General features: G+C 39.6%; 1 protein-coding gene and 1 pseudogene across 6 annotated transcripts in view; one reads left to right on the plus strand and one right to left on the minus strand.

Annotated features, from left to right (window-relative positions):
• Nf1 (neurofibromin 1) overlaps nucleotides 1-24,258 on the minus strand; it is a 247,835-nt gene that overhangs the window by 196,373 nt on the left and 27,204 nt on the right. For all 6 annotated transcript variants that reach the window (XM_029483491.2, XM_085829768.1, XM_029483494.2 and 3 more), the window contains exons 2-4: nucleotides 7,074-7,217; nucleotides 4,516-4,599; nucleotides 1,082-1,272 (exon numbers count right to left, since the gene is read on the minus strand). In XM_029483491.2, coding sequence (XP_029339351.1) covers nucleotides 1,082-1,272; nucleotides 4,516-4,599; nucleotides 7,074-7,217 — 419 coding nt within the window. The remainder of the gene's footprint in view (nucleotides 1-1,081; nucleotides 1,273-4,515; nucleotides 4,600-7,073; nucleotides 7,218-24,258) is intronic.
• On the plus strand, nucleotides 14,555-20,479 carry LOC110306191 (glyceraldehyde-3-phosphate dehydrogenase pseudogene; annotated as a pseudogene).

Here is a 24,258-nt window from a genome sequence, read left to right on the forward strand (position 1 = left end):
CTGGGAACCAAACTCAGGTCCTCTGCAAGAGAACCATGTGTTCTTAACTACTAAGCGATCTCTCCTGACTATTTCATTTCTGAAATCACTAAATTAAATGTACAGTATCTTAAAATTCCACAAGATAGTTAAAATAGAAATATTGAAAACTAATATAATGAAACTAACATAGTTCTTGAGGCCTATCCAACTTAGAAATTTGGAAATATGTCAAATTCCATTTTTGACACAATTCCTTGTTTGTTTGTTTGTTGAAGTTTTTGATCTTTTTGAGACAGAGTCTCACTGTGCAGCCCTGGCTGGCTTCAAACCCATTAAAGGTTGGTCTTGAACTCCTGTCTCTGCTCCCAAATGCTCAGATTTTAAAGTTGTGAGCCACTATACCAGCACAATACATTTATTTTTGAGGGGTATCAATTTATTTGCCTGTAACAACCTTTCATTATCACTGTGAGACATGGCATAAACTGTGACTCCTCAGTAAATGGGACTTTCATAGTCACTAAAACACAGCTCACTTTCCAACTTTGCAATTACTTCCTTTTGTTTCTATATTACTTAGATTATTTTAAAGAAAATTTAGGAGCCATGAGAATTAGGTCATTAGAATGCCTGCTATTCTTCTCAACTATTCTACCTACTTGCATAGTTTAATCTGAAGAATATGTTTACAGTGCCTACCCATGGCTGGAGTGTAGCTCTGTGGTGGAGCGCTTGCCTACATACACAAGACCCTGAATTCAATCCTTAGCACCACATGGAAGGAAGAAAGGAAGGAAGGGCACCAGACAGAGAGAGAGAGCGAGAGCGAGAGCGAGCGAGCAAGAGAGAGAGAGAGAGAGAGAGAGATGCCCATGGAGATATCTTCTCCAAGTCTGTAACAGTATTCATAATAGTATTCATGTCTAAACATCACTATCTCCAAAGTAATTTCTAATATTATATCATTAAAATGTCAAGAAAAAAATCAATATATAGAATTCCTTCAAAAGCCCAGATGTCATTCTGTTAACTACTCTTATGCAGACAAGAATTCTAAAATTTATTTTACTTAATAGTCCCACATGATTTAGGCACTAACCTTGTAGAAATGCGACTAAAGACTGCATTGAAGTTGTTGCAACTGAGAGAAAATAAAACCCCGGAGGCAGAATTCCGAAGTTCGGCTGCATGTTGGTTTCCTTCACGGCAGGTGTGAAGAAAATGGCAGATTTCTGGTAGTAATTGTTTGACCAGCATTGTCTCATCTAATCTCATTGTGTCCTTTGGTTGCTAAAATGGAAATAATCACATAATTATAAAGCTTTAACTTTACCTGCAAACATTCACGGTTAAGTGTTAAGCACACAGAGAAGCTGGAATAGAAGGAACAGCCACACAGCTATCACTCGAATTCAACACCTGCTATCATTTCCTTGAACTTGCCACATCGACCTATACCTGGTCAGTAAAGAAGACACCCTGTCTTTACCATTGAAGCCCAACCCTCCATCTTGCCTCACGGGTTCCCTTGTTTATCAGTTGATCCCTTCCTTTTTAGAAACTTGCAGTTCCCTGTGAGTTCTCAACAAACTTTATTCATATTCACTGTGAGTACACTGTATCATTTAACAACCAGAGAAATTCCTAGGTAGGGAGCACATGGCCTCTGTATAATCTGACCAAAACATGTACTATGCACCTCAAATAATGCTGAGCTAAATCACATCCAAGTACATTATAAACATTATAATATCTCAGCCCTTGTGTATGTCAGCTTATCCTAATGAGGATATTCTCTAATGCAATTTCAACACAATTAACATTCTAAGAAATAACACCATTCCATGTATGAAATACCCAATCCACACTGCATGACACTGAAAATGCCTTCATAGCTTTATTCAGTGAGGATCCAAAAGTGATTCAGAGATCAGAGCATGACTACTCTGTCCTTCAGTTCCTTTATTCTGGAGCAATTTCCACCCCACCCCATACTCCACATATCTCATTTTTACGTTCCATGAAATTTACTTTTAAAACTGGCCCAATTGTCTTACAGATTATTGGATTATTTCCTAAGCAGCAGCTAACTCACTAACTTGACATCGTTCTAGGGCTGTGGTATATGCACAATGCCCTGAATACAGTCTCTAATTCCACAAGCAAAAAAGGAAGAGGAAGAAAAAAGAAAAAAAGAAACCAAAAAGAAACAATTTCAAAGCAGACCAAGTCAAAGTGATATGTAGACTATACAGGTATACTGTGGAAATATACCATCATCATAATTAGGATATCTCCAAAGAATATCAGCAACCACTCTCCAAGATAACATTACACCTCAATTAAAATTGTTAATGAAGAAAAAGTTGTGGAAACTTAAAGAGGCACTACACCATTCTCCCCAACTCAATCATGGTTGGTCTGATATAGCAGAAATTACAAAGTACTAAGAGCGCTGCCAAGGTTTCAATGTCTAAACTCCCAATTCCGCCCCACTATATAATAGTGTTTTTGTTCTCCATTTCACAGATTAACAGAGAATACCAAGCTAAAATAGTTCCTACCATTTTAAGTATAAAACTTACAAATGCCGTAATTCTGGACTATGGCCAGAGATCAAAGAGAATTCAAAATATCAGGGACTAGAGAAGTAGCTCAGTGGTTTGGAGCACTTGTTCTTGCAGAGGACCCATGTTCAGTTGTCAGCACCCACACAGTAGCTCACAAGCATCTGTAACTGCAGTTTCAAGGGATCTGATGCCCTCTTTTGACCTCCTCATGTACCAGGCATGCATGCACATACATATAAACATTCATAAATGCAGATAAAACACTCATACACATAAAATAAAATAAATAAATACTTTTTTTAATTTTAAGAGTTTGAAGTATTATGCTGGGCTGGCAAACTGGTTCCATTAGTGAGTACTTACTGTGTAAACCGAACGACCTAAAGTCAATCCCTAAAATCCTTGTCAAAGTGGAAGAAGAGAACTGACTATCCAAGAGTTGTCCTCTGACCTCCATATATGCACATAAATAAATATATATGCACATAAATAAAAATAAATACTACAGGAGCTGGAGATTCTGCTCAGTGGTTATGAGCACGTACTCTTCTTGCATGAACTTGAACCTGAGTTCAGTTCCCAGCACCCACATAGGATTATGGTTTGCAATCACCTGTAATTCCAGCTCCAGGGGGATCGGAAGCCTCTGCCCTTTGAGGGCACCTACACTCATGCACAGACCCACATGTAAACATACACACACAATTTAAAATCATTTTAAATTAAACTTTAAAAACTATAAATAAATCATATACTTTTTTTGTTTCTGGCCCACAAACTTCCCTAGAGAAAGTTTTGTGTGAGTGAGTTGTTTTGGGTTTTTGTTTTCCAATTCCCTGCATAATCCTCGTCACTTCTAAACATTCTTTCTCTTCTCAACCACATCATCAATCCTAATACATTAAAATCTCTTCCCTCTCGAGGCCAGAGGGATGGCTCAGTGGTTAAAAGCATCTAGAGGACTTGAATATGGTCCTTCAAGTGGTAGTTCACAACCACTAGAAACTCCAGATCCGGGAGATCTGATGTCCCTTCTGGCTCTGCAGGCACCAGTCATACACACACACACTCATACACACGCAGCCAAAACACTCATCCACATAAAATACCTTTTTAAAAATTGTTTTAAGTGTCTTCCCTCTAGATTTACTGTAGAGAACTCATAAGAGAAAAGCTATTCTGAATAAAAGCAAAATTCTGTATTCTGTGCTGAACAAAAAGAAATAAGCTAACTAGCATAAATGGAGTAGACAATTTTAAAACAAATACTCATTATGTATTTATATAAACACCTACCCATGTTTGGGAAAAAATTAAGATTAGGGAAGAATATAAATAATGTATGCAGCAGAAATCATCTTGAAAAAGTGAAAGTCTTAATTGATATAAGTAGACACAGCGACTCAGAGGCAACCTGGGAAAGACCTGCGTGGTACTCAATGACTCCTCCACATGCCTTTGAAAATGCTCACATTTACACAAATCTTCTGGTAGTGGCTATCCTCAGAAGGACAGCTTCCAATAAAGAAAGGATAGATCCCATTTTCAGGGTCTGTATAAAGTTGAAACCATATCATGAAGGCAGGAAGTAAGACTACCCTTGGTGTGCTGACCACATTCTCCCAACTATACAAAGGCACAGGTCTAAAGATATCTGAAAAATAATTAAATCCAATAGTGATTCCTTCATAAAAATATTTTCTTAAAACAAAATCTTAAGAGACAGAATGGGGCTCAAACTTAACATTTTAAGTAAACTTAAATATCTATGGGATTTATAAAAGCTGAGAGAATAATTTTCTCTAGACTGAGCTACCAGGTCATCTGTATTAACAGAATTCATATTCATCTACCACAAAGACTCTTAGTGTGTCCTCAGTGTCCCACACTGACCTTTCAGTATTCCACCTCACTCTCAAGATTGAATTCACAGAACCTGCCTCTTTAGAATGAATTTACTTACCCCAGCAAGACATTTTTCCAGTGTATCCAATATGATCAACTGAGAGAGATACAAATTTTTTTCAGCAGCTTCTCCAAATATCCTCTAAAATATATATTCAGAAAATATGATTAGCACTCCACTACAAATTAGCACACATGAAATATAAAAGACTAAAGATCAAGAAAAAGTATTACTCTTCCACTTTGTCTTTTACATTCAATGATACTTAAATCTATCATTTCTTCCTTTACCCTAAAAATAAATTTCCGAGTTAACAGAAATAGAGGTATTAGCCAGGAGTGGTGGCGCATGCCTTTAATCCCAGCACTCAAGAGGCAGAGGCAAGCAGATTTCTGAGTTCAAGGCTAGCCTGGTCTACACAGGGAAACCCTGTCTCGAAAAAACCAAAGAAATAGAGGTATTTATAAAAGCCTGCTGTTAGCTATATAACAGTAAAACATGCTGCTTTATATTTTTAAATATCTATAAGCTGGCCAGACATAATGAAAACACATTGGTAGTCCCAACACTATGGAAATAGTGGCAAGAGGATTAGAAGTTGAATGCTAGCACTAGGGAAGTAAGTTTGAGGCGCCAGCCCAGAGTATGTTATGCACTCTATAGGGGTGGGGGAGTGACAGGGAAGGAAGAAGAAAAGGAAGAAGGGTGTGGGGGTAAATAATGAATCAAGGAGAGTTTAAAATAACTCATAAGTTAAGAGGCTTGTACCTGGTCCTGAATTAGCATTTAGCCATCGCCTCCTTTGCAAAACAATTAACTTCTTAATTCTTATTAAAACAGAATGCTACTACATCGCTTACAGTGAATCTTAAGCATTCATTACTTTCAAACTGAACCCTGTATCACCTACCTACTAACAAGAAACTGTGACTTTCACTGTATAATTTTTCTTTTAAATTTTTCTGTTTTCTATTTTATCATTATTGAACATGTAGTATGTGTGCTAGTATGGCTGTGGGCACTCCACAGTGTCCACGTGGAAGTCAGAGAATGACAACTTTCAGGGGTTGGTTCTCACCTTCAACCAGTTTGCTCCGAGGACCAATGACAATTACCTTTACGCACTGAGCCACCTTACAGGCCCTGTAACTTTTCAGTGAGGTCTACATGAATGCCAACATCACAAGAGTTCTAAAGAAGATTGCAAATATAAACTACGGCAGTGTGCCTGGGACCGCAGCCGCATGCTCAGACAGAAGAAACACTAATACTGCGTTCCACAGCAGGCAAAGAGCTACAGCACAACAGGAAGTGCATCCTGTAAATCACTGTACAGTGTATATAACGTCCTATGCTTTTTAGAAGAAAAAAAGCATAAATTTAGCAAAGGAAACAATCTACTGAACTGCCCATATCTCTGGTATTGAACAGCCTTCTTAAAAGGAAATTCTCCAAAGTTGACATGACTAGAAAACTAATCCTCAAAATCTACAAAAGTGGCTGCTTCACAGCTCAGCACAAACAACACAAACTGAGAGAAGGAAGCGTCCATCTGCTGTCTGGAGAAGTATGAAGTAGATTGTTAGAAGCTGTTGGAGTACAGAGGCGGCCAGGTGGGAAGGATGGGAGAAGGACTGGCAGCTCTCAGCAGTGGACTCCCTTGATGAAGTCAACTGACTGCTAAGAAACAGAGAACGCTGCTCTCGAACACTGAGTCTCTAACACTACCCAGCCTGCTTCAGATTTGGGGAAGGCAGAGAAAACTCTTTAATACAGTGGGAAAAAGTAATCTCACTTTAGAAGTGAAAGGTCATACTCTTATTCACCACGTAGTTTGGACAGGGACAATCAATAAATACATCTAAGGAAGCAGCTAACAAAAAGCATATTAACAAAGTCTGGGGGCCTAACAAACACAGAAGTGGATGCTCACAGTCAGCTATTGGATGGATCACAGGGCTCCCAATGGAGGAGCTAGAGAAAGTACCCAAGGAGCTAAAGGGATCTGCAACCCTATAGGTGGAACAACATAATGAACTAACCAGTACCCCGGAGCTCTTGACTCTAGCTGCATATGTATCAAAAGATGGCCTAGTCGGCCATCACTGGAAAGAGAGGCCCATTGGACACGCAAACTTTATATGCCCCAGTACAGGGGAACGCCAGGGCCAAAAAAATGGGAATGGGTGGGTAGGGAAGTGGGGGGGAGGGTATGGGGGATTTTGGGATAGCATTGGAATGTAATTGAGGAAAATACGTAATAAAAAATATTAAAAATTAAAAAAAACAAAAACAAAAACAAAGTCTGTACTACCCAGCTTAGGAAGGAAGGAGGGAAGGAATCTATATTATGATAACTTACATACAATACAAAAGATATAAAATTCTAATTCCCGAATAACAGAGTAATTGATAAGAGAAGCTTCAAAGGGAATAAAAACCTGAAGTCAAAATTTCAAAGTTACACTTGAGCTTGTCCATTAAATAGTGACTTATGTCTGAAAACCTAAGAATATGTTTTCCATACTTTAAAACATGCTCTCCAAACTTCCAAATCACAACGAAAATGAAGCAAATTCACCACAAAGCAGAGATCGGGTAAGTCAGATACTCACCATATTGTTAACATTCTTTAGGATGGTGGTGAGCCCACTGATGACCAGAGAAAACTTGTATTTGGAAATGTTGATCAGACACTCCTTGTTGTGCTCAGTGCTGACTTTGGTATGTGTGTTCTGCTGTCCTGTCTTTATTGGAAGCTAAAAGGGAAAAATAGTAAGACTAAACATGTATTTTCAGTGAAAATCACAACTTTTTAGGAAATCTTTATCAACCATACCTACGAAATTTATATCTCAAACTCTAATGTACAATGCAACATAGAATTGAGAGCAAATCCTAAGTGGTCTTTTAGTTTTAATTTTCAGTTTTCCTTCTGTAAAGCCATAAACCTGTATCTATAAAGTCAAATCTTCTACCCAGTGCTTTCCAAGAAGAATGACGACCTAGGCACCAGAGCTATGTCCTTCTAGCTACAAAGTAAGAGAATTCCGCAAGAAATACACATAATCCTTTAGTGTGTGCACTGAATGAAATACAGACAAAGAAAATCTAGGCTGCAAATCACTAATCATTAGGAAACAAGAGCCAATTGTTCAAATTCAATAAACTATAAAGTCAGGAGCAGAGTTACAACTGACGCAGTGAAGATAACCAACCACACAACCAAGGCAGTAGCAACACAACCTAGAAATTCATCTCACAAACAAACAAATTCTTTGGAGGCTCACATTTACACTAACCTGTGGATGAGTTCAACTTCACTGCATAAAAATGCATCTCAACTCAAAAGCCTAATTCTGTACGTAAGCATCAGAACTCGATGCACTATTCTTAGACCCTGGTGATACTGAGAGAGAACCAAGGAGGCTCCTCTGTGAGGCCACACCTACGACTCTCTCCACTTGAGAGGTGGTGCAAGTAAAGGTGGGAGGAACAAGTGACATGCCAGACATTGTAGTCAGTAGGACAGGATTAGCTTGACAACAGAGAAGTAACAAATACAGAGGGGATGAGGTTTGGATGTAAGGAAGGCAGTGCACAGAAACTATTATAGAATTACATAACTGACCATAAAGAGGAGGAAGCTGAACAGTAGTAGCACATGCCTTTAAATCAGGAAGCAAGGGCAGGCAGATGTCTGTGAGTTCGAGGCCAGTCTGGTCTATACAATGAGTTCCAAGACAGCCAGGGCTACACAGAGAAACCATGCATCAAAAAAACAAACAAACAAACAGGGCCGGGTGTGGTGGCGCACGCCTTTAATACCAGCACTCGGGAGGCAGAGGCAGGCGGATTTCTGAGTTCGAGGCCAGCCTGGTCTACAAAGTGAGTTCCAGGACAGCCAGGACTATACGGAGAAACCCTGTCTCGAAAAAACAAAAAACAAACAAACAAACAAACAAAGAAGACTATGGAGGAAAAAAATTGAAAATTCAAAAAAAGATAATTTTAGAATGTGAAAATGTCAACTGTGCCATTTTCACACAAGTGAAACTGTGGTTTAAGTATACTTGGCCCATAGGGAATGGTATGTTAGGAGGTGTGGCCTTGTTAGAGTAAGTGTGTCACTGTGGGGGTGGGCTTTGGAGGTCTTCTCCTATGCTCAGGTTCTACCCATTGCAAAGGAGAGCTTCCTAGCTACCTGAGGATGCCAGAATTCTCAGCTCCTCTACCACCACGCCTGTCTGCGTGCTGCCATGCTTCCAGCTATGATAATAATGGACTAAACCTCTAAAATTGTAAGCCAGCTCCAATTAAATGTTTGCCTTTAAAGAGTTACTATAGTCATGGTGTCTTATCACAGCAACGGAAACCCTAACTAAGGCAACAACAATACACCTTGTAAATCTAAATTTCCCCAGCCCTTCCATACAATCAATAGAGAATCCAGAAGAATAAAGCTGCAAACTTACACACATTCACAGATGTGTATGTGTGTACAAATAGGAGCCACTTAACACAACACTAGGGGAGTATACGTATACACATAACAGGAAACAGAAAGCCTGATGAACGAACAAACAATCTTCCCAAATGGCAATACACTCTCAATGAAAACACAGAAGGCTTATATAGGAAAACACACACACACACAAAACAGGGATGTTCGAATAGACATACACAACAGGACCATGCACAAGTCCGAAGAACTATGGCATATTCTAAATAACAAATAATAGAATTTTCTGCAATGATATTCTGTATCCGCAATGATCAGTACCTTGGCCACTAGCCAGCTCTACCTTGCTATTGTAAACATCTGCAGGATGGCTAGTCCAGATAAGGAATCAAATGTTTGATTTTATTTAAATTTAATAGTTATATAAGATGCAGCTATCAAATCCTATTAGGCAATGTTCTAAACCACCCAATTGAAGAATCACTTAATCCAAAAGCAGCCTATTTTGAGAAGAAAATGCTGAAATTAAACTCCAAATTGACCATAGGACGAAAAGTAGAGAATTCATGGGATTAAATAAAGGAGTAAGGAAAAGGAAGTCAAAAGAACTCCAAAAGAAGGAAGCCATCTGGGGCTGGAGAGATGGCTCAGTGGGTAAGAGCACCCGACTGCTCTTCCGAAGGTCCAGAGTTCAAATCCCAGCAACCACATGGTGGCTCACAACCATCTGTAACGAGATCTGGCGCCCTCTTCTGGAGTGTCTGAAGACAGCTTATAATCAATAAGTAAATCTTAAAAAAAAAAAAGAAGGAAGCCATCTTATGTTTTTAATTTTATGAACTTTAACTTCACCAGCTGGGTTACAGAAACCCAGCTGAGGTGGCGAGCACCTCTGCGGCTCGGTCAGCAGCACACTGTCCCCCTGGACCTCTCTTGTTTCCCTCCTCCTTTACTGTAGCAGGCTTGGACACTCTGCTTGTGCTACACTGCTTCCCCATATGCACCTGCTAGTGCTAGTACACACCTGCTCTGGCCACAGCCCACCAGCACCTTCTGGGCCCACTCAGGTACTGACACCTATCTAGGGATATCTTTCTTATAAATTCTATCCTTATCCCACTGGGGCCTTGTCACCCTGTGGCCTATTGTCCCCTCCTCCCTGGGTGAGCTAATGTTCCGTCTGGCCACCCTCTACAGAGTGGTCTCTCCTGTCCCAGTCACTCGTCTGACTCTGCCTAGCCTGGCAAATGTGGACTCTCTCTGTCTGTCTTATGCTGCTCTCCTCCACAGGAATGCCTTTTCACCCTGATCAGGCTCTTACCCAAGCATGTACAGAGATGCCTACTTGCTCTGTTTTACCTAATGGCTTTTGAACTTTACAGAGGGAGAGAAGGAAATAATGGAGCCAGCATTTTCTGTGCAAACAATACAACTGTAGTTTAGGCTGGTAAGAGGCGGGCTCCTGCTGAAAAGACATTTGGGAATTAGCTTTTGAAGTTTCAATAGTGATTGCATAAATAGGGGTGAAGTGAGTATAAATAGGTTCTATAAGACGCTTCTGGGCTGGAGAGATGGCTCAGTGGTTAAGAGCACTGGTTGCTCTTCAAGAGGTCCTGAGTTCAAATCCCAGCAACCACATGATAGCTCAGAACCATCTGTAATGGGATCTGATTCCCTCTTCTGGTGTGTTTGAAGACAGCTATAGTGTACTCATGTAAATAAAATAAATCTTTAAAAAAAAAAAAGACTTCATGCTTCTGTGCATGAAAACTTGGGTGGCTATTCAGAATAGCAGGAAAAGAATAAACTAAAACTCAAGCATTCAAGGAAAAGTGAATTCAAGGAAATTCACTTCTTGGCAAAATTAGTGTGGCTCCATGCAAATACCTTTGCCTACAGATGGTTTATATCTGTATTGTTTTTAAAATGGTAATTATGTAATACCTGTTTTATGAGCTCAAGATTAAATTTCAGGCTGTTATCCATCCACTCTGCCCAACTTTAGTAATTCATATACTATTAGCTTAGCCATATCCTGTATCATGGATTCCTGGCTTAACAATTTGCAGTTAGCTCACCTTTTTCATTTAACTTTGCTAAAGGAATAATAGCTTTGTTTGATTGCCAATTATATACTTAAAATGACTTTAAAATAAAAACAAACTTCATAATTTTAAGTTCATTGAGTACTACATAAAGGACTATTATGTAATATGTAACCAATAACACAGACTTTTCTGGGAGATGTGCTTAATATAAGCTACAATCAAGGGTAGTTAAATTTTTTAATGTATTAATAATTAATAATAATGTGTATGTCTATGTACCATGTGCATACAATGCCCTTGGAGGCCAAAAAAGAGGGAGTCAGATGTCCCAGAACTGGAGTTTAAAGATGGTCATGAGCTGCCTGCCATGTGGATGCTGGAATCACACTGGTCCTCTGGGAAAGCAGCCGGTGCCTTTCATCAGTCAGCCTGTCCTCCAGCAAAGAAGACACCTCCTTCATATGTTTGTTTCCTAGTACCTAAAGATGACATATTGGGTGCTCTTCCTCCTCATGAAATAGCTTTCCTTTGCTTTTTTCCTGTGTGTACACTAAGTGAAATGTAACATCATCCCTAACTTCCATTACAGTCTGAGAGGCCTTTTAGAAACTCATTAGAATGTACACAGAAGCACACATTTTAGTCTGTGACCTTTCAAAGAATTTCTGAGTGAAACTAGAAACAAACTACTCATTGTTCACAGGTCTTTGTTTTATGTCATGCTTTCTTCTAAATCGATCCCTATCTGTTGGGATCTTATAGTAGGTCATATTTTGCTTTAAACAGAGATAATTCAAAGGTGCTCATTTTTCCTCATGCAACCTAAACCCTTTATATTCTATTATGTCCAAAGAATCTCAAAATTCTACTATAGCTAAAGATATTTGTAATATAGCATATTTTTGAAGTTTAATTCACTTTTCCCCAATTGTGAAAGTAATAAATGCTCACTGAAAAGAAAGCCATGAAAGAAAAAAACCTCTCAAATATAATTATTTTGCTCAAAAAAATTCTTTTTCTATTTCTCTAGTGTCTCATCTACCCCAGACTCAAACTCTCTATTGCAATCAAAGATGACCCTGAACTTCTGATCCTTCTGCCTCTACTCCCTAATTACTAAAGTTGCCAGCATGTACCACCATGCCCAATTTCATACAGTGCTACAGATGTCTATAACTTCATGCAGGCTAAACAAGTCCTCTATATCAATTAAGCCACATCCCCAGGATGTCTATGATTCTTGTAACAAATATAATTAGCCACAACTTTTAATTAGATAAACTGTTTAACGCATATCACTCTTGCATTTTAAGTTCCATGGTAGCAAGAAAGACATCTTTCTCAAAAGTCGTTTTATCCTTTGATTAGAAGGTTTTATAAAGGCAATTAATAAATGTTTGTTGAATGAAAAAATAAACCAGTAACATTACACTGCCTTTCCAATTGCCTTTAACAACCACCTTTTATTACCTGGAGCAATGTGCCTGAGACTGTGGTCCAGGAGCAACAGGTTGCCCCTGCTAGGCTACAGACAAAGTACAGACAGTTCACTGAATTCAGAGGTAAAGACTCAATGACCATTTCCTTTGCCTATATTTTGAAACCTGAACTATAAAATAACCTTTCCACAATAATCCTCTTACTTCCTTAATAGGTGACAATCTCCATAATATAAACCTACCAGGCTCTTAGCTTAATCCTTTAATCAAGCATTACTACCTAAGCAACCAGTGAGGCAACAATATTCGTCCAGATAAAGTGGATCTTCACTGAAACACATCTGGAGGGTCAACAACCATGAAGTGAGCTCCCTACCAACCTGCCCTACAAAAAAGCGCATGCACAAGAACTCCCAATTATCCCTCATTTAAAAGCAGACTTTTACATTTGTTTTCCCACTTAGGCATAATTAGCAAATAAAATTTTATATATTTAACTTACATAACAAGATTTGAATATCCTGTGAAATCATAGCCACAGTTGTGATAGTCTGAATGAAACTCATCCCCATGGTTCATATATCTCAACACTTGGTTCCCAGCTGGTAGAACTGTCTAAATGCATCACTGGGGGTGGTCTTTCCCATTTCAAAAAGACTCTTTGAGATTCCCAATGCTTGCTTGCTCTCTCTCCCTCTCTCTCTCTCTCTCTCTCTCTCTCTCTCTCTCTCTCTCTCTCTGCCTCATGGTTATGGTTAAGATGTGATCTCTCAGCTATTCCTTTGCTCTGACATCATGGATTCTAACCCTCTGAAAACGTAAGCCAAACTAAACTTTTTTTTTCTTTTTTCTTTTGGTTTTTTTGAAACAGGGTTTCTCTGGGTAGCCCTGACTGTCCTGGAACTCACTTTGTAACCCAAGCTAGCCTTGAACTCATAGAGATCCTCCTGCCTCTGTCTCCCAAGTGCTAGGGGTTAAAGGCGTGTGCTGCCACCAACTCTACTGCTGATATCCCCGCCACCCCCGCCACCCCCGCCACCCCCACCCCTGAACAGCTTTTTATAAATTGCTTTCGTCACTGTGTTTTATCACAGCAATAGAAAAGTTAACTATGACAATAATCAAGTCAATTAATGCATTCATTACTCAACATAATTACCTTTGGTGAGAGGGAAAATACAAAAGGTGAAAAAGAAAAAGACTTTAAAGCAGCCAGAAAGAAAAATACCACCTATACAGTAATGGCAATTATAATGACAACTGAGTTCTCAACAACAGTAGAAAAGTAAGAAAAGGGTATCTTTAACATACTTAAGAGGCAAACAACTACCCAGATTTCTACATACTGGTGAAATTATGACTCAGAAATGAGGAGGAAATTAAGATATTTTTAAGAAAAGAAAAAGAGCAATTACTACAATAGACCCTTATTTAAAATAGTTCTAAAGAACATGCTTCAAGCAGAAGAAAAATAAGCCTAAAAGAAAAGTCAGATTCGGGCTGGAGTAATGGCTCAGTGGTTAAAAGCACTGACTGCTCTTCCAGAGATCTTGAATTCAATTTCCAGCAACATGGTGGCTTACAACTATTTGTAATGGGGTCCAGTGCCTTCTTCTAGGGTGTCTGAAGACAAACTACAGTGTACTCATATACATAAAATAAAATAAAACAAAACAAAAAGTCAAATTCATGAAGGGGGTAGAGTGGAAAAAAAGGAAGATAAAAGCCTTATAAAGTAACAGAAATAAGTTCAAATATGCCAGTAATCATGATTAATGTAAATAAAATAAACATTCCAGTTGGAAGAAAAAGTCAAACTATCTCCATTGTACTATTTATAAGAAAAACTTAAAACACAAACATACACAAAGATTCATGGTCAGTGAATGGAAGAAGACCCAGCAGATACTAAAGAAACTCAACAAGAAGTGGAAGAAGACCCAGCAGATACTAATGAAACTCAACAAGTGGAATACATATAGCAGATGGCTTGTCCAACACATGCAAGGTAGAGGGAGGGAGGGAGAGAGGGAGGGAAGGATGGAGGACCTGAAAAAGATGACTTCACAGCATGAGATTCTGACTTCTGAGCACCTAATTATATACACATAATAAAACTGGCATATCTACTACTTTGGCCTAAAGAGATGGCTCAGAAGGTAAGAGCACCTGCTATACAAGCATGGGAGCCTGAGTTCTGCTGCTGGTACTCAGGTAACAAGCTGGGCGTGGCTGTGCGAGTAGCTGCAATCTCAATGATGTTAGGGGTATAAAGAATGGAGAACTGTTGGGGTTTGCTGGCCACCAGTCTAGCTCTAAGTTCAGTGAGAAACCCTGTGTCAAAAGAATAAGGCAGTGACAGAGCAGGACATTCAACACCCTCCTCTGGTCTATGTGTGTGTACATGCATAGGTATAAGCATGTGTGCACATACCACACGTTCTCAAACACAATAAAAGTAAAAAAAATAAATCACATCAAATTCAGTGCAAGACTGCCTAACATATATCTCTTTCAGTTATACAATGTAGTAAGGGGGAAAAATTAGAATGCAGAACTTGACCAAAACAACACATAAGAATTATACCCAAGAACCAGAGATTACACATTATTTTCAAGAACATATAAAATCTTTATAAAATGAACTTCATGACTATCTAGACTCCAAGATGGCACATAATTATTCCAATGTTGTAGTATCTATAACCTTGTGTAGTTCTCGCACCCTATATGAAAACTGTTCTCTATGGGTAATATAAGATAGCAGAAGGGAGGGCGTATCAGCTTCCAAGGGTCTTAAAAAAAGACATAGCTTCTGATCTCTCAAAACCTTCACCTTCCACCACGTCAACTGTCATGTGTTCAAGAAGGTCTATGAACAGGAACTGAGCCCCTTTGCAAGCAGCTAGAAATAGATTAGATGGATTAGATAGGGTAGATTAGATAGATAGATAGATAGATAGATAGATAGATAGATAGATAGATAGATAGATAGATAGATATTGAAGATTAGGTTAGATTAGATTGATAGATATTGAAGATTAGATTGGATAGATAGATACATAGATAGATATTGAAGCCACCCCCCTATAGCTATGGAAATGATTTCACTGGAAGTGAATAATTAGTACATGTCAAATCTTTAGATGACTGCCGTTCATCTGCAATCTTTTGAAAAACAGTGAGCAAAAGCTATTATCATGAAGCCGCTTATGGATTTTAGAAAAGCAGAACTTTGAGATATTAAAATTGTCCATTGTTTCTTAAACTGAACCTGGCATGAACCTGTAATCCCACTAGGGAGGCTCAGACTCATGACTCAAATGGTAGCCTATGTAAGAGAGTGCAAAGCAAGCCCAAGAAACTCAGAGAGAATCTGCTTCAAAATTACAAAGTAAAAAGTACAGTTGGAGACATGGCTTACCAGTTTAGAGTGCTGGCTACTCCTCCAAAGGACCTAGGTTCAATCCCTAGCCCCCACAAGGCAGTTCACAACTATCTGTAATTGTGCTACCAAGTATAAAGTTATTAAAAATAAATCTTCTTTTAAAAATAACAAAATAGCCGGGCAGTGGTGGCACACACCTTTAATCCCAGCACTTGGGAGGCAGAGACAAGCGGATTTCTGAGTTCAAGGCCAGCCTGGTCTACAGAGTGAGTTCCAGGACAGCCAGAGCTACACAGAGAAACCCTGTCTCCAAAAACCCAATAAATAAATAAATAAATAAATAAAATGTAAAAGCTAAAGAGGATCAGGAATACAGCCCAGGATACAGTACTTTTCTAACATGTACTACATTTTGAAAAATTTTGCAACAGTAGTAAGTAATAAAATATTCAACTATAAAAAGTTAAGGTCAAATTTGAAAGTACTAGTAACATGAAAACCATATTTGCTGACAATACAATTAAAATAGAAATATTTTTATTTATTTTTTATTGAGAATTTCATGTGTTTACAATGAAATATGATTATGTCCAGCCCCATTTCTCCCCTCCAATGCCCCAGATCTCCACATGTCTGCCTCCCAACTTCATGACTTTTTTTAAAAAAAACCTCTGAGCCATCTCGCCAGCCCTTTTTAAAAAATAGACTACTAAGTCCATTTAATGCAGACCATATGTGCACAGCTATAGAGCTATTGAAACATGGGCAACCAACACTGGCCACACCTTCGATGGTTTTTCCCTCCCACAGTAGCTATCCACTACCAACAAATAGCTCCCTTGTCAGCAGTGGGGCCTCTCAAGTTCCTCCCTAACTATGCTGGCATTTTTTTGTTTTGTTTTGTTTTGTTTTTCGAGACAGGGTTTCTCTGTATAGCCCTGGCTGTCCTGGCACTCACTCTGTGGACCAGGCTGGCCTCGAACTCAGAAATCCGCCTGCCTCTGCCTCCCGAGTGCTGGGATTAAAGGCGTGCGCCACCACGCCCGGCTATGCTGGCATTTTGAATGGCTTGATCTTCAACACTGAAGTATAAATTAATAAATAAAGCCAGACACTGGTGGTGGCCACCTTTAATCCTCATACTAGAGAGGCAGAGGCAGGCAGATCTCTGGGTTTAGGGCCAGCCTGGCCTAGAGTTTTTCCCAGGAAAGCCAGGACTACATAGAGAAACCCTGTCTTGAAAACTGGAAACAAACACACAAACAAAGATAGCTAGGAAAACATCTCAAAGACAATAAAACATCCTGGATAAAAAGGAAAATCATAACCAGAAAACAAAAACACCTAAAATTGAAAAATAATAAAAAGCCTGGCTAAAGAGATGCCTCAGTGGTTACAAACATGTGCTTAGTCTTTAGAGGACCTGAGTTCATTCTGCAGCACCTAGGTCAGGCAGCTAACAAACTGCCATGACTACAGCCCCAGAGGACCCAACTCCCACTTTTGGCCTCTACAGGCACCTGCATCTGTGTAAACACACACACACACACACACACACACATTTATAATTTAAAAAAAAAGAGAGAGAGAAAGAAACACTGGGAGCCAGATAATTAGCTCAGCAGTTGTTTAAGAGCACTTGCTGCTCTTACAAGAGGACCAGGACTAATTCCCAGCATTCACATGACAGCTATATAATTCACATTATAAGTCTATAATTTTTGTCCCAAGGAATCTAATGCCTTCTTCTGACCTCGACGGGTGCTATACATTGTGCATATACATATATATACATATACATACATACATACAAACATACAAGCAACATACTCATGTGAAATAATAAAATACAACTTAAAAATTAAAAAAATGAAATTTCAAATATGGAATATGGTTAAAGTAATCTTTTGCTATCTGCTAGGAAGAAGTGATGTATCACTAAGCGGGTAGCTACAAATGTTAAATACACAACCCCAAGGACAGTGAGCAACAGGAAGACATGCTGAAGGGGGCAGCACTGGGGATCAAAGACTTAAAGACAATGTGGCATTTTCTGGTAAAATTGAACCTTCTCATATACGCTAACGCTGAGCAGGTCTACTACTAGACTACATATATTCCCAATCGTCAGAAGCAGCATTATTAGTTACAGCAAAAACATGCAACACAGGGTGTAGCCCAGAGATGGAACACTTGCCTAGAAGGAACAAGCAAGTCCTTAGGTTTTGACCCCCAGCACTACCAGAAAAAAAGAAGGGGAGAGTGTATGTACTAACTGTTTATTATCAATACTATAAATAGTGAAGTATGAAATAATCTGTAGCAGTAATGAACTCCACACAAGAACAGAAATGACACTCCAAATGCATAGGAAAGACGACACCTATAATATTGCTGTATCGTTAAACAATGTCAAAGACAAGGAAACAAACGTGTTTGGAGAGACTCACTAGAAAGCAGGGAAATTTTCTAAACACAATTCAGGATAACAGTAAATGGTAAGAAAACCAGTGTGATTTAGGTTATCAACAAGTTTAAGACACCAGCAATGTTCTTCCCTAACCTCAATACAAGAGTCCACAGTATTATTGTTTAGCTATGAACTGTATAAACACACTTCACATAATCTTTTTAAAAAAAAATTTATTTATTCTTAAGTGTATAAGTTTCTGTCTGTGCATCTCATGCATACAATGCCCATGGAAACCAAGAGGGCACTGGATCCCCTGGAGCTAGACTTAGAGTTCATGATTAAGTCTTTATGTGGGTACTGGGTCTTCTAAAAGAACAGCTAGTACTCTTAACCACTAAGCCATGTCTTCAGCCCCACAAGATTTTTTTTATGTGTATGGGTGTTTTACCTATACGTAAACCTGTGCACAAGGTGCATGCCTGGAGTCCTCGGAGGCCAGAAAAGGTTACAGGTGGCTGTAAGCTCCCATGTGGATGCACTCAAACCTGGGTCCTCTGAAGGAGCAGCAAATGGTCTTAAGCACTGAGCATCTCTCCACCCCATTATATACTCTTGTATACTATGATCCTCCACAGTAGAAGTGTAACTGATCCTCTGTAGTTGAAAACAAAAATTGATTTGCTGAACATAGAAGCACATGCTCTACAATACCAGCATTTGGGAGCTGAGGCAGGAAGACCGCAGTGAGTTTGGATTCTGTTTGAATTCATGTAATAGATAAACTGACATTATTAAAACAGCTAAATTTAAATCAAGTGAGTATCTATGCCTAAAAACAAGAACATACAAAAAGGTTTTAAAGCATTTTAAAAAATATTCCCCATATATTTTCCATATAAAAAAATTTTTTTTCATTGTGTGTGTGTTTGTTTAAAACAGGTCTTACTATGTAGCCCAGGCTGGCCTTAAACTCAAAAAAATTGGGGCTGGAGAGATGGCTCTGTGGTTAAGAGCACTGGTTGCTCTTCCGGAAGTCCCGAGTTCAATTCCCAGCAACCACATGGCTCACAACCATCTGTAATGGAATCTGAAGAGAGCAATGGTGTACTCATATACATAAAATAAAAAATAAATCTTAAAAAAAAAAAAAACCTCAAAGAAATCACCCACCTCTGCCACGCATGCTGGTATTAAAGGTATACACTTTTGGCTCTCTACTCCTCCCTGTTCCAGAGACAGCTGTGTCAGCCTCGTCCCATAGACAAGTTGGTGAAGGTCGGTGTGAATAGATTTGACCCGTATTGGACGCCTAGTTACCAGGGCTGCCTTCTAAAGTGGAGACTGTTGCCATCAATGGCCCCTTCATTGACCTCAACTACATGTAAGACTCCACCCAAGGCAAAGTCAACAGGACAGTCAAGGCTGAGAATGGGAAGCTTGTCATCAACAGGAAGCCCATCACCATCTTCCAGGAGCGAGATCCCACTAACATCAAATGGAGTGATGCTGGTGCTGAGTATGTAGTAGAGTCTACTGGGTCTTCACCTCCATGGAGACAGCCACATGAAGGGTAGGGCCAAAACAGTCATTATCTCTACCCCTTCTGCCGGTGCACCCATGTCTGTGATGGGTCTGAACCACGAGAAATATGACAACTCACTCAAGATTGTCAGCAATGCATCCTGCACCACCAACTGCTTAGCCCCCCTGGCCAAGGTCATCCATGACAACTTTGGCATTGTGGAAGAGCTCATGTCCACAGTTCATGCCATCACTGCCACTCAGAAGACTGTAGATGGCCCCCCTGGAAAGCTGTGGCGTGATGGCTCTGGGGCTGCCCAGAATATCATCCCTGCATCCACTGATACTGCCAAGGCTGTGGGTAAGGTCATCCCAAATGAGAGAGAAGCTCACTGGCACGGCCTTCTGTGTTCCTACTCCCAATGTATCCGTTATGGATATGACATGCTGCGTGGAGAAACCTGACAAGTATGATGACATCAAGAAGGTGGTGAAGCAGGCATCTGAGAGCCCACTGAAGGGCATCCTGGGCTACACTGAGGACCAGGTTGTCTCCTGCGACTTCAACAGCAACTCCCACTCTTCTACCTTTGTTGCTGTGGCTGGCATTGCTCTCAATGACAACTTTGTAAAGCTCATCTTCTGGTATGGCAATGAACACAGCTACAGCAACAAGGTGGTTGGACCTCATGGCCTCCATGGCCTCCAAGGAGTAAGAAACCCTGGACCACCCACCCCAGCAAGGACACTAAGAGCAAGAGAGAGGCTCTCGGTTGCAGAGGAGTCCCTTTCCTAACTCAACCTCCAGCAGTAAGCATCTCCCTCACATTTTCCATCCTAGACCCCCATCCTACTCTCTTGAATACCATCAATAAAAGTTCCCTGAACCACCCCCACAAAAAAAAAGGTATGTACTTCCATACCTGGCTGGAGACACAGAATACAAATAAACTTCAGGCCAGTAGTTAAAATGAGAGGAATAAAGGGGATCAGAGGGTGTAAAGAACCCTTGAACTTTATGTACAACATTTTATAAAATAAAAATACTTTTATTACCTAGGTTAGGTGGTACACACCCATAATCCCAGCACTGAATAGGCTAAGGCAGGAAAATATTAATTCCAGACAAGGTGTGTTAGAGAGTCAGACCCATTTTCAAAATAATAAACGGGTCTGTGATAGTCAATCTTTACAGTCAAGCTGACAAGACTGAGAGCTACAGAACCCTTTCCAACATGTGGGAGGGTTTCAGAGGGGTTTAAGGTGGCAGGAAGACCGGCCCTGAAAGTGAACACCACCACTCCATTAGCAGAGGTTGCACACTCACTGAGAAGAAGAATGCTAGTCTGGAGAGATGCTCAGCAGATAAGAGCTCCAGCTGCTCTTCCAGAGGCCCCAGGCTCCCTCCCCAGCATCCATGTGGTGGCTTGCAACTGTCTGGAACACACTCTAAGGGACCATCTGATGCCCTCTCTCACATGATTTCTCACAGAGAGGAGAAAGAACAGTAACTAGGACACCCTCCAGAAGTTAAACCAGAGAGATCCTCTGTCCCCAAAGAAAAACAATTTTTCTCAAAAGCAAATGCCACCCCACATGAAGTTACTTGTACCATACAAACATGAATGTAGCTTCTAACAACTTATTAAAAGTGAATGTCAGCTTTTAAAAACAGTAACTCCCCAATTTTTGATTCACGTCAACTAAATCAAATATTACTATCCTGAGCATACATTACTATTCTCTAACTGAACAGAAAGGGGAAAGGGGTACTCGCTACAAAATTTGATCTACAATTTAGACAAATACTTTTGGTTATCAAAAGTAAAAAAAATGCATATGGTATATCCTTTTTACTATTATTGTTTGGGGATTGTAATCTTTTTTTTTTTTTTTTTTAAACAAGCTCATGTAACCCAGGCTGGCCTTAGACGACCGGGAGAGCTACCTGTCTCTATCCTCCAAGTCCTGGGATGACAGGCATGAACTCCTGACATTTTCATTATTATAACTGTCACTAGTTATGGGTAGTTTTCTTATTATAGACCTGTGGTGATTTTCCCCAAAACATCAACCCAATAAAAAGGCATGCCACTTTATTATGTATTTGGGAACAAATTTGGACCAGTTATCTCTATATTTGAGAGGTAAAATAATCTTTAAATCCTATGGTATACTTCCATAGGATGAAAATTTTCCATATCATTCTATAATATATCTGTATGAACTTAAATTTTACAGTATTTTCCAAAAACATTTTAAAAATATATTTCTAGAAAAGACTGTCGTAAATATGTACTGAAAACCAAGCAACTCAAATGAGTTATACAGGAGATATACATGCCCCAGCACACAAAACACAATATACAATTTACAAAGATTAAAGTATTGAAAACTCCCTACACTTACATCCAAAGAAGATAAGGAAAGCACCACTTTGAAAATTATTAATACATGAATTGGGGGCTGGAGAGATGGCTCAGCAATTAAGAGCACTGACTGCTCTTTCAGAGGTCCTAAGTTCAATTCCCAGCAACCACATGGTGGCTCACAACCATCTGTAATGGGATCTGATGCCCTCTTCTGGTATGCAGGTAGATGTAGATACACTTGAGCAATCATTAAAAATTATAAGCAAACAAAAAAAAAAAATACATGAATTATTTGAGCAACTACTACTAGCAAACTTTAAATATAGGCATGGAGTATAGTTTAGTACTATTATGATGTTAAGTGTCCTAGATTTAAATTTTTTATTACCATTTAAAGATGTTAGCTTACTCTTAAAGGCACCCTGAGGCATCCTGGGACATGGCATTATGACTGCAACTAAGCATCAAGTGTTTCTCTTCATGTCCCCCAGTTATATGCATGTGTGGACAAAGAAAAGGCAGGGAGAATAGATGAAAATATATAGAAGTAGAAAAGCACAGTGGTGCTGTGCCTATAATCCCAGCTCTCCAGGGTGTAGGAAAAAGGATAAGCTTGAGTTTGAAGTCACTCTGAATAAAATATGGAAGGCCAATCTCAAAAAATACCCCCCAAAATAACAAAAACAATGTAGACAACTGGTATATCAGGGTAAAGATGTAACATAATTTCTTTAGAACTATTATACATGGTGAAAGCATACCAAGAAAGCACCACCTATACAGACCAGCCTTCACATCTGCATATGTTGTCATAGTAGCCCAAACAAAGACAGAAGCTAGGACCAAAGAGTAGAGTTGTTGTTATAACATAAATCTAACTGCAGAAGCAACTTTGGAACTGGATAATAGGTACAAGATGGAAGGATCTAGACATGTGTGTAAAAAAAGCCTTGTCACTATGAACAGAGCCTTATGGATGATTCTAAGGCGACCGACCGCACAGAAGCTCACTACACAGAATGCCTCTGTCCTTGCAGAGATTACACAGATGCTTTTGATAGAAATATGAACAGTAAAGGTCATTCCGATGAGGTCGCAGAAATGAGGAACATGTCACTGCCAACGGGAAGAACACAGACCCTTTTACAGAGAAGCAAGGGCTACTGTGCAATAGTAGAAAACGGTCCAGCATGCTCGAGGATCCGGGTTCCACATACAGTAATGAAAATAAAAATAAAAAGTGATAAAGAGCCATTATGAACTGAGTCCTATCCTGACATTGTACAGGAGATAGGATTCGTGAGTGGTAAAATTAGATGTCTGGCTGATGAGCTATGTAAACAAAAGCAGGAACCACAGCATGGCTTACAGCATCCGAGTAAATCCAAATAGAAAAGTGACTTAAAGATGAAATTTACAATCAAAAGGAAAGCAAACATGTTATTTGGGAGCTTCTTCCTGGCCATGATGTAAAGAATGAGAATGTATGTCTGGGAAAGCAACTCCCACAGATCTATGATGATTTTTTTAACAGATTCGTAGGGGTAAGAGATGAAGCATCAAGGTAACAGAAATGGCCACAAAGGCATTCAGGAAGTTATGGGTACTCCTCCTCCTGTCAGGCTCAGAAACCCATAGGTTGGTTGACTCTAGCCTGGAAGAGCCACAGACCAGCATTCCAACCCATACCACACAGGCTGCACCCACCCAGCAGAACTATTAACACCAAGACTGCCAAAGTTTTAAAAGCTCAAATTCTACAGCAGGGGGTGTGAAAGGCAAGATGTGGGGTAAAACTCGTTATTCATGAGCCTTAAGATACACTATTTTACACTGCTGGGCTTTGGATTTCCTTATGCAACACCCACAATCCCTTTCTTCTTTCCTCTTTCTCACCTTTTAGGAATAGGAATGCTTATCTTCTGCCTGCCCCAAACTTGCATCTTAGGAGCAGATAACTTAATTTCACAAATTCACAGCTGGGCAACTTGCCTCAAGATGAACAACATCTTGACTCTCGCCTATGCTCACTTAGATGAGAATGAAACGACTCTAGACTTCAGACATATGGTGCTACTGGAATAGAGCAAACATACTCTATCTACATATAACAAAGACATGGATGTACGGGACAAATTGTTTCACAATACCCTATTC

This window comes from Mus caroli, unplaced genomic scaffold (assembly GCF_978045245.1).
Source record: "Mus caroli unplaced genomic scaffold, Mus_caroli_1 scaffold_13, whole genome shotgun sequence".
Taxonomy (NCBI): Eukaryota; Metazoa; Chordata; class Mammalia; order Rodentia; family Muridae; genus Mus; species Mus caroli.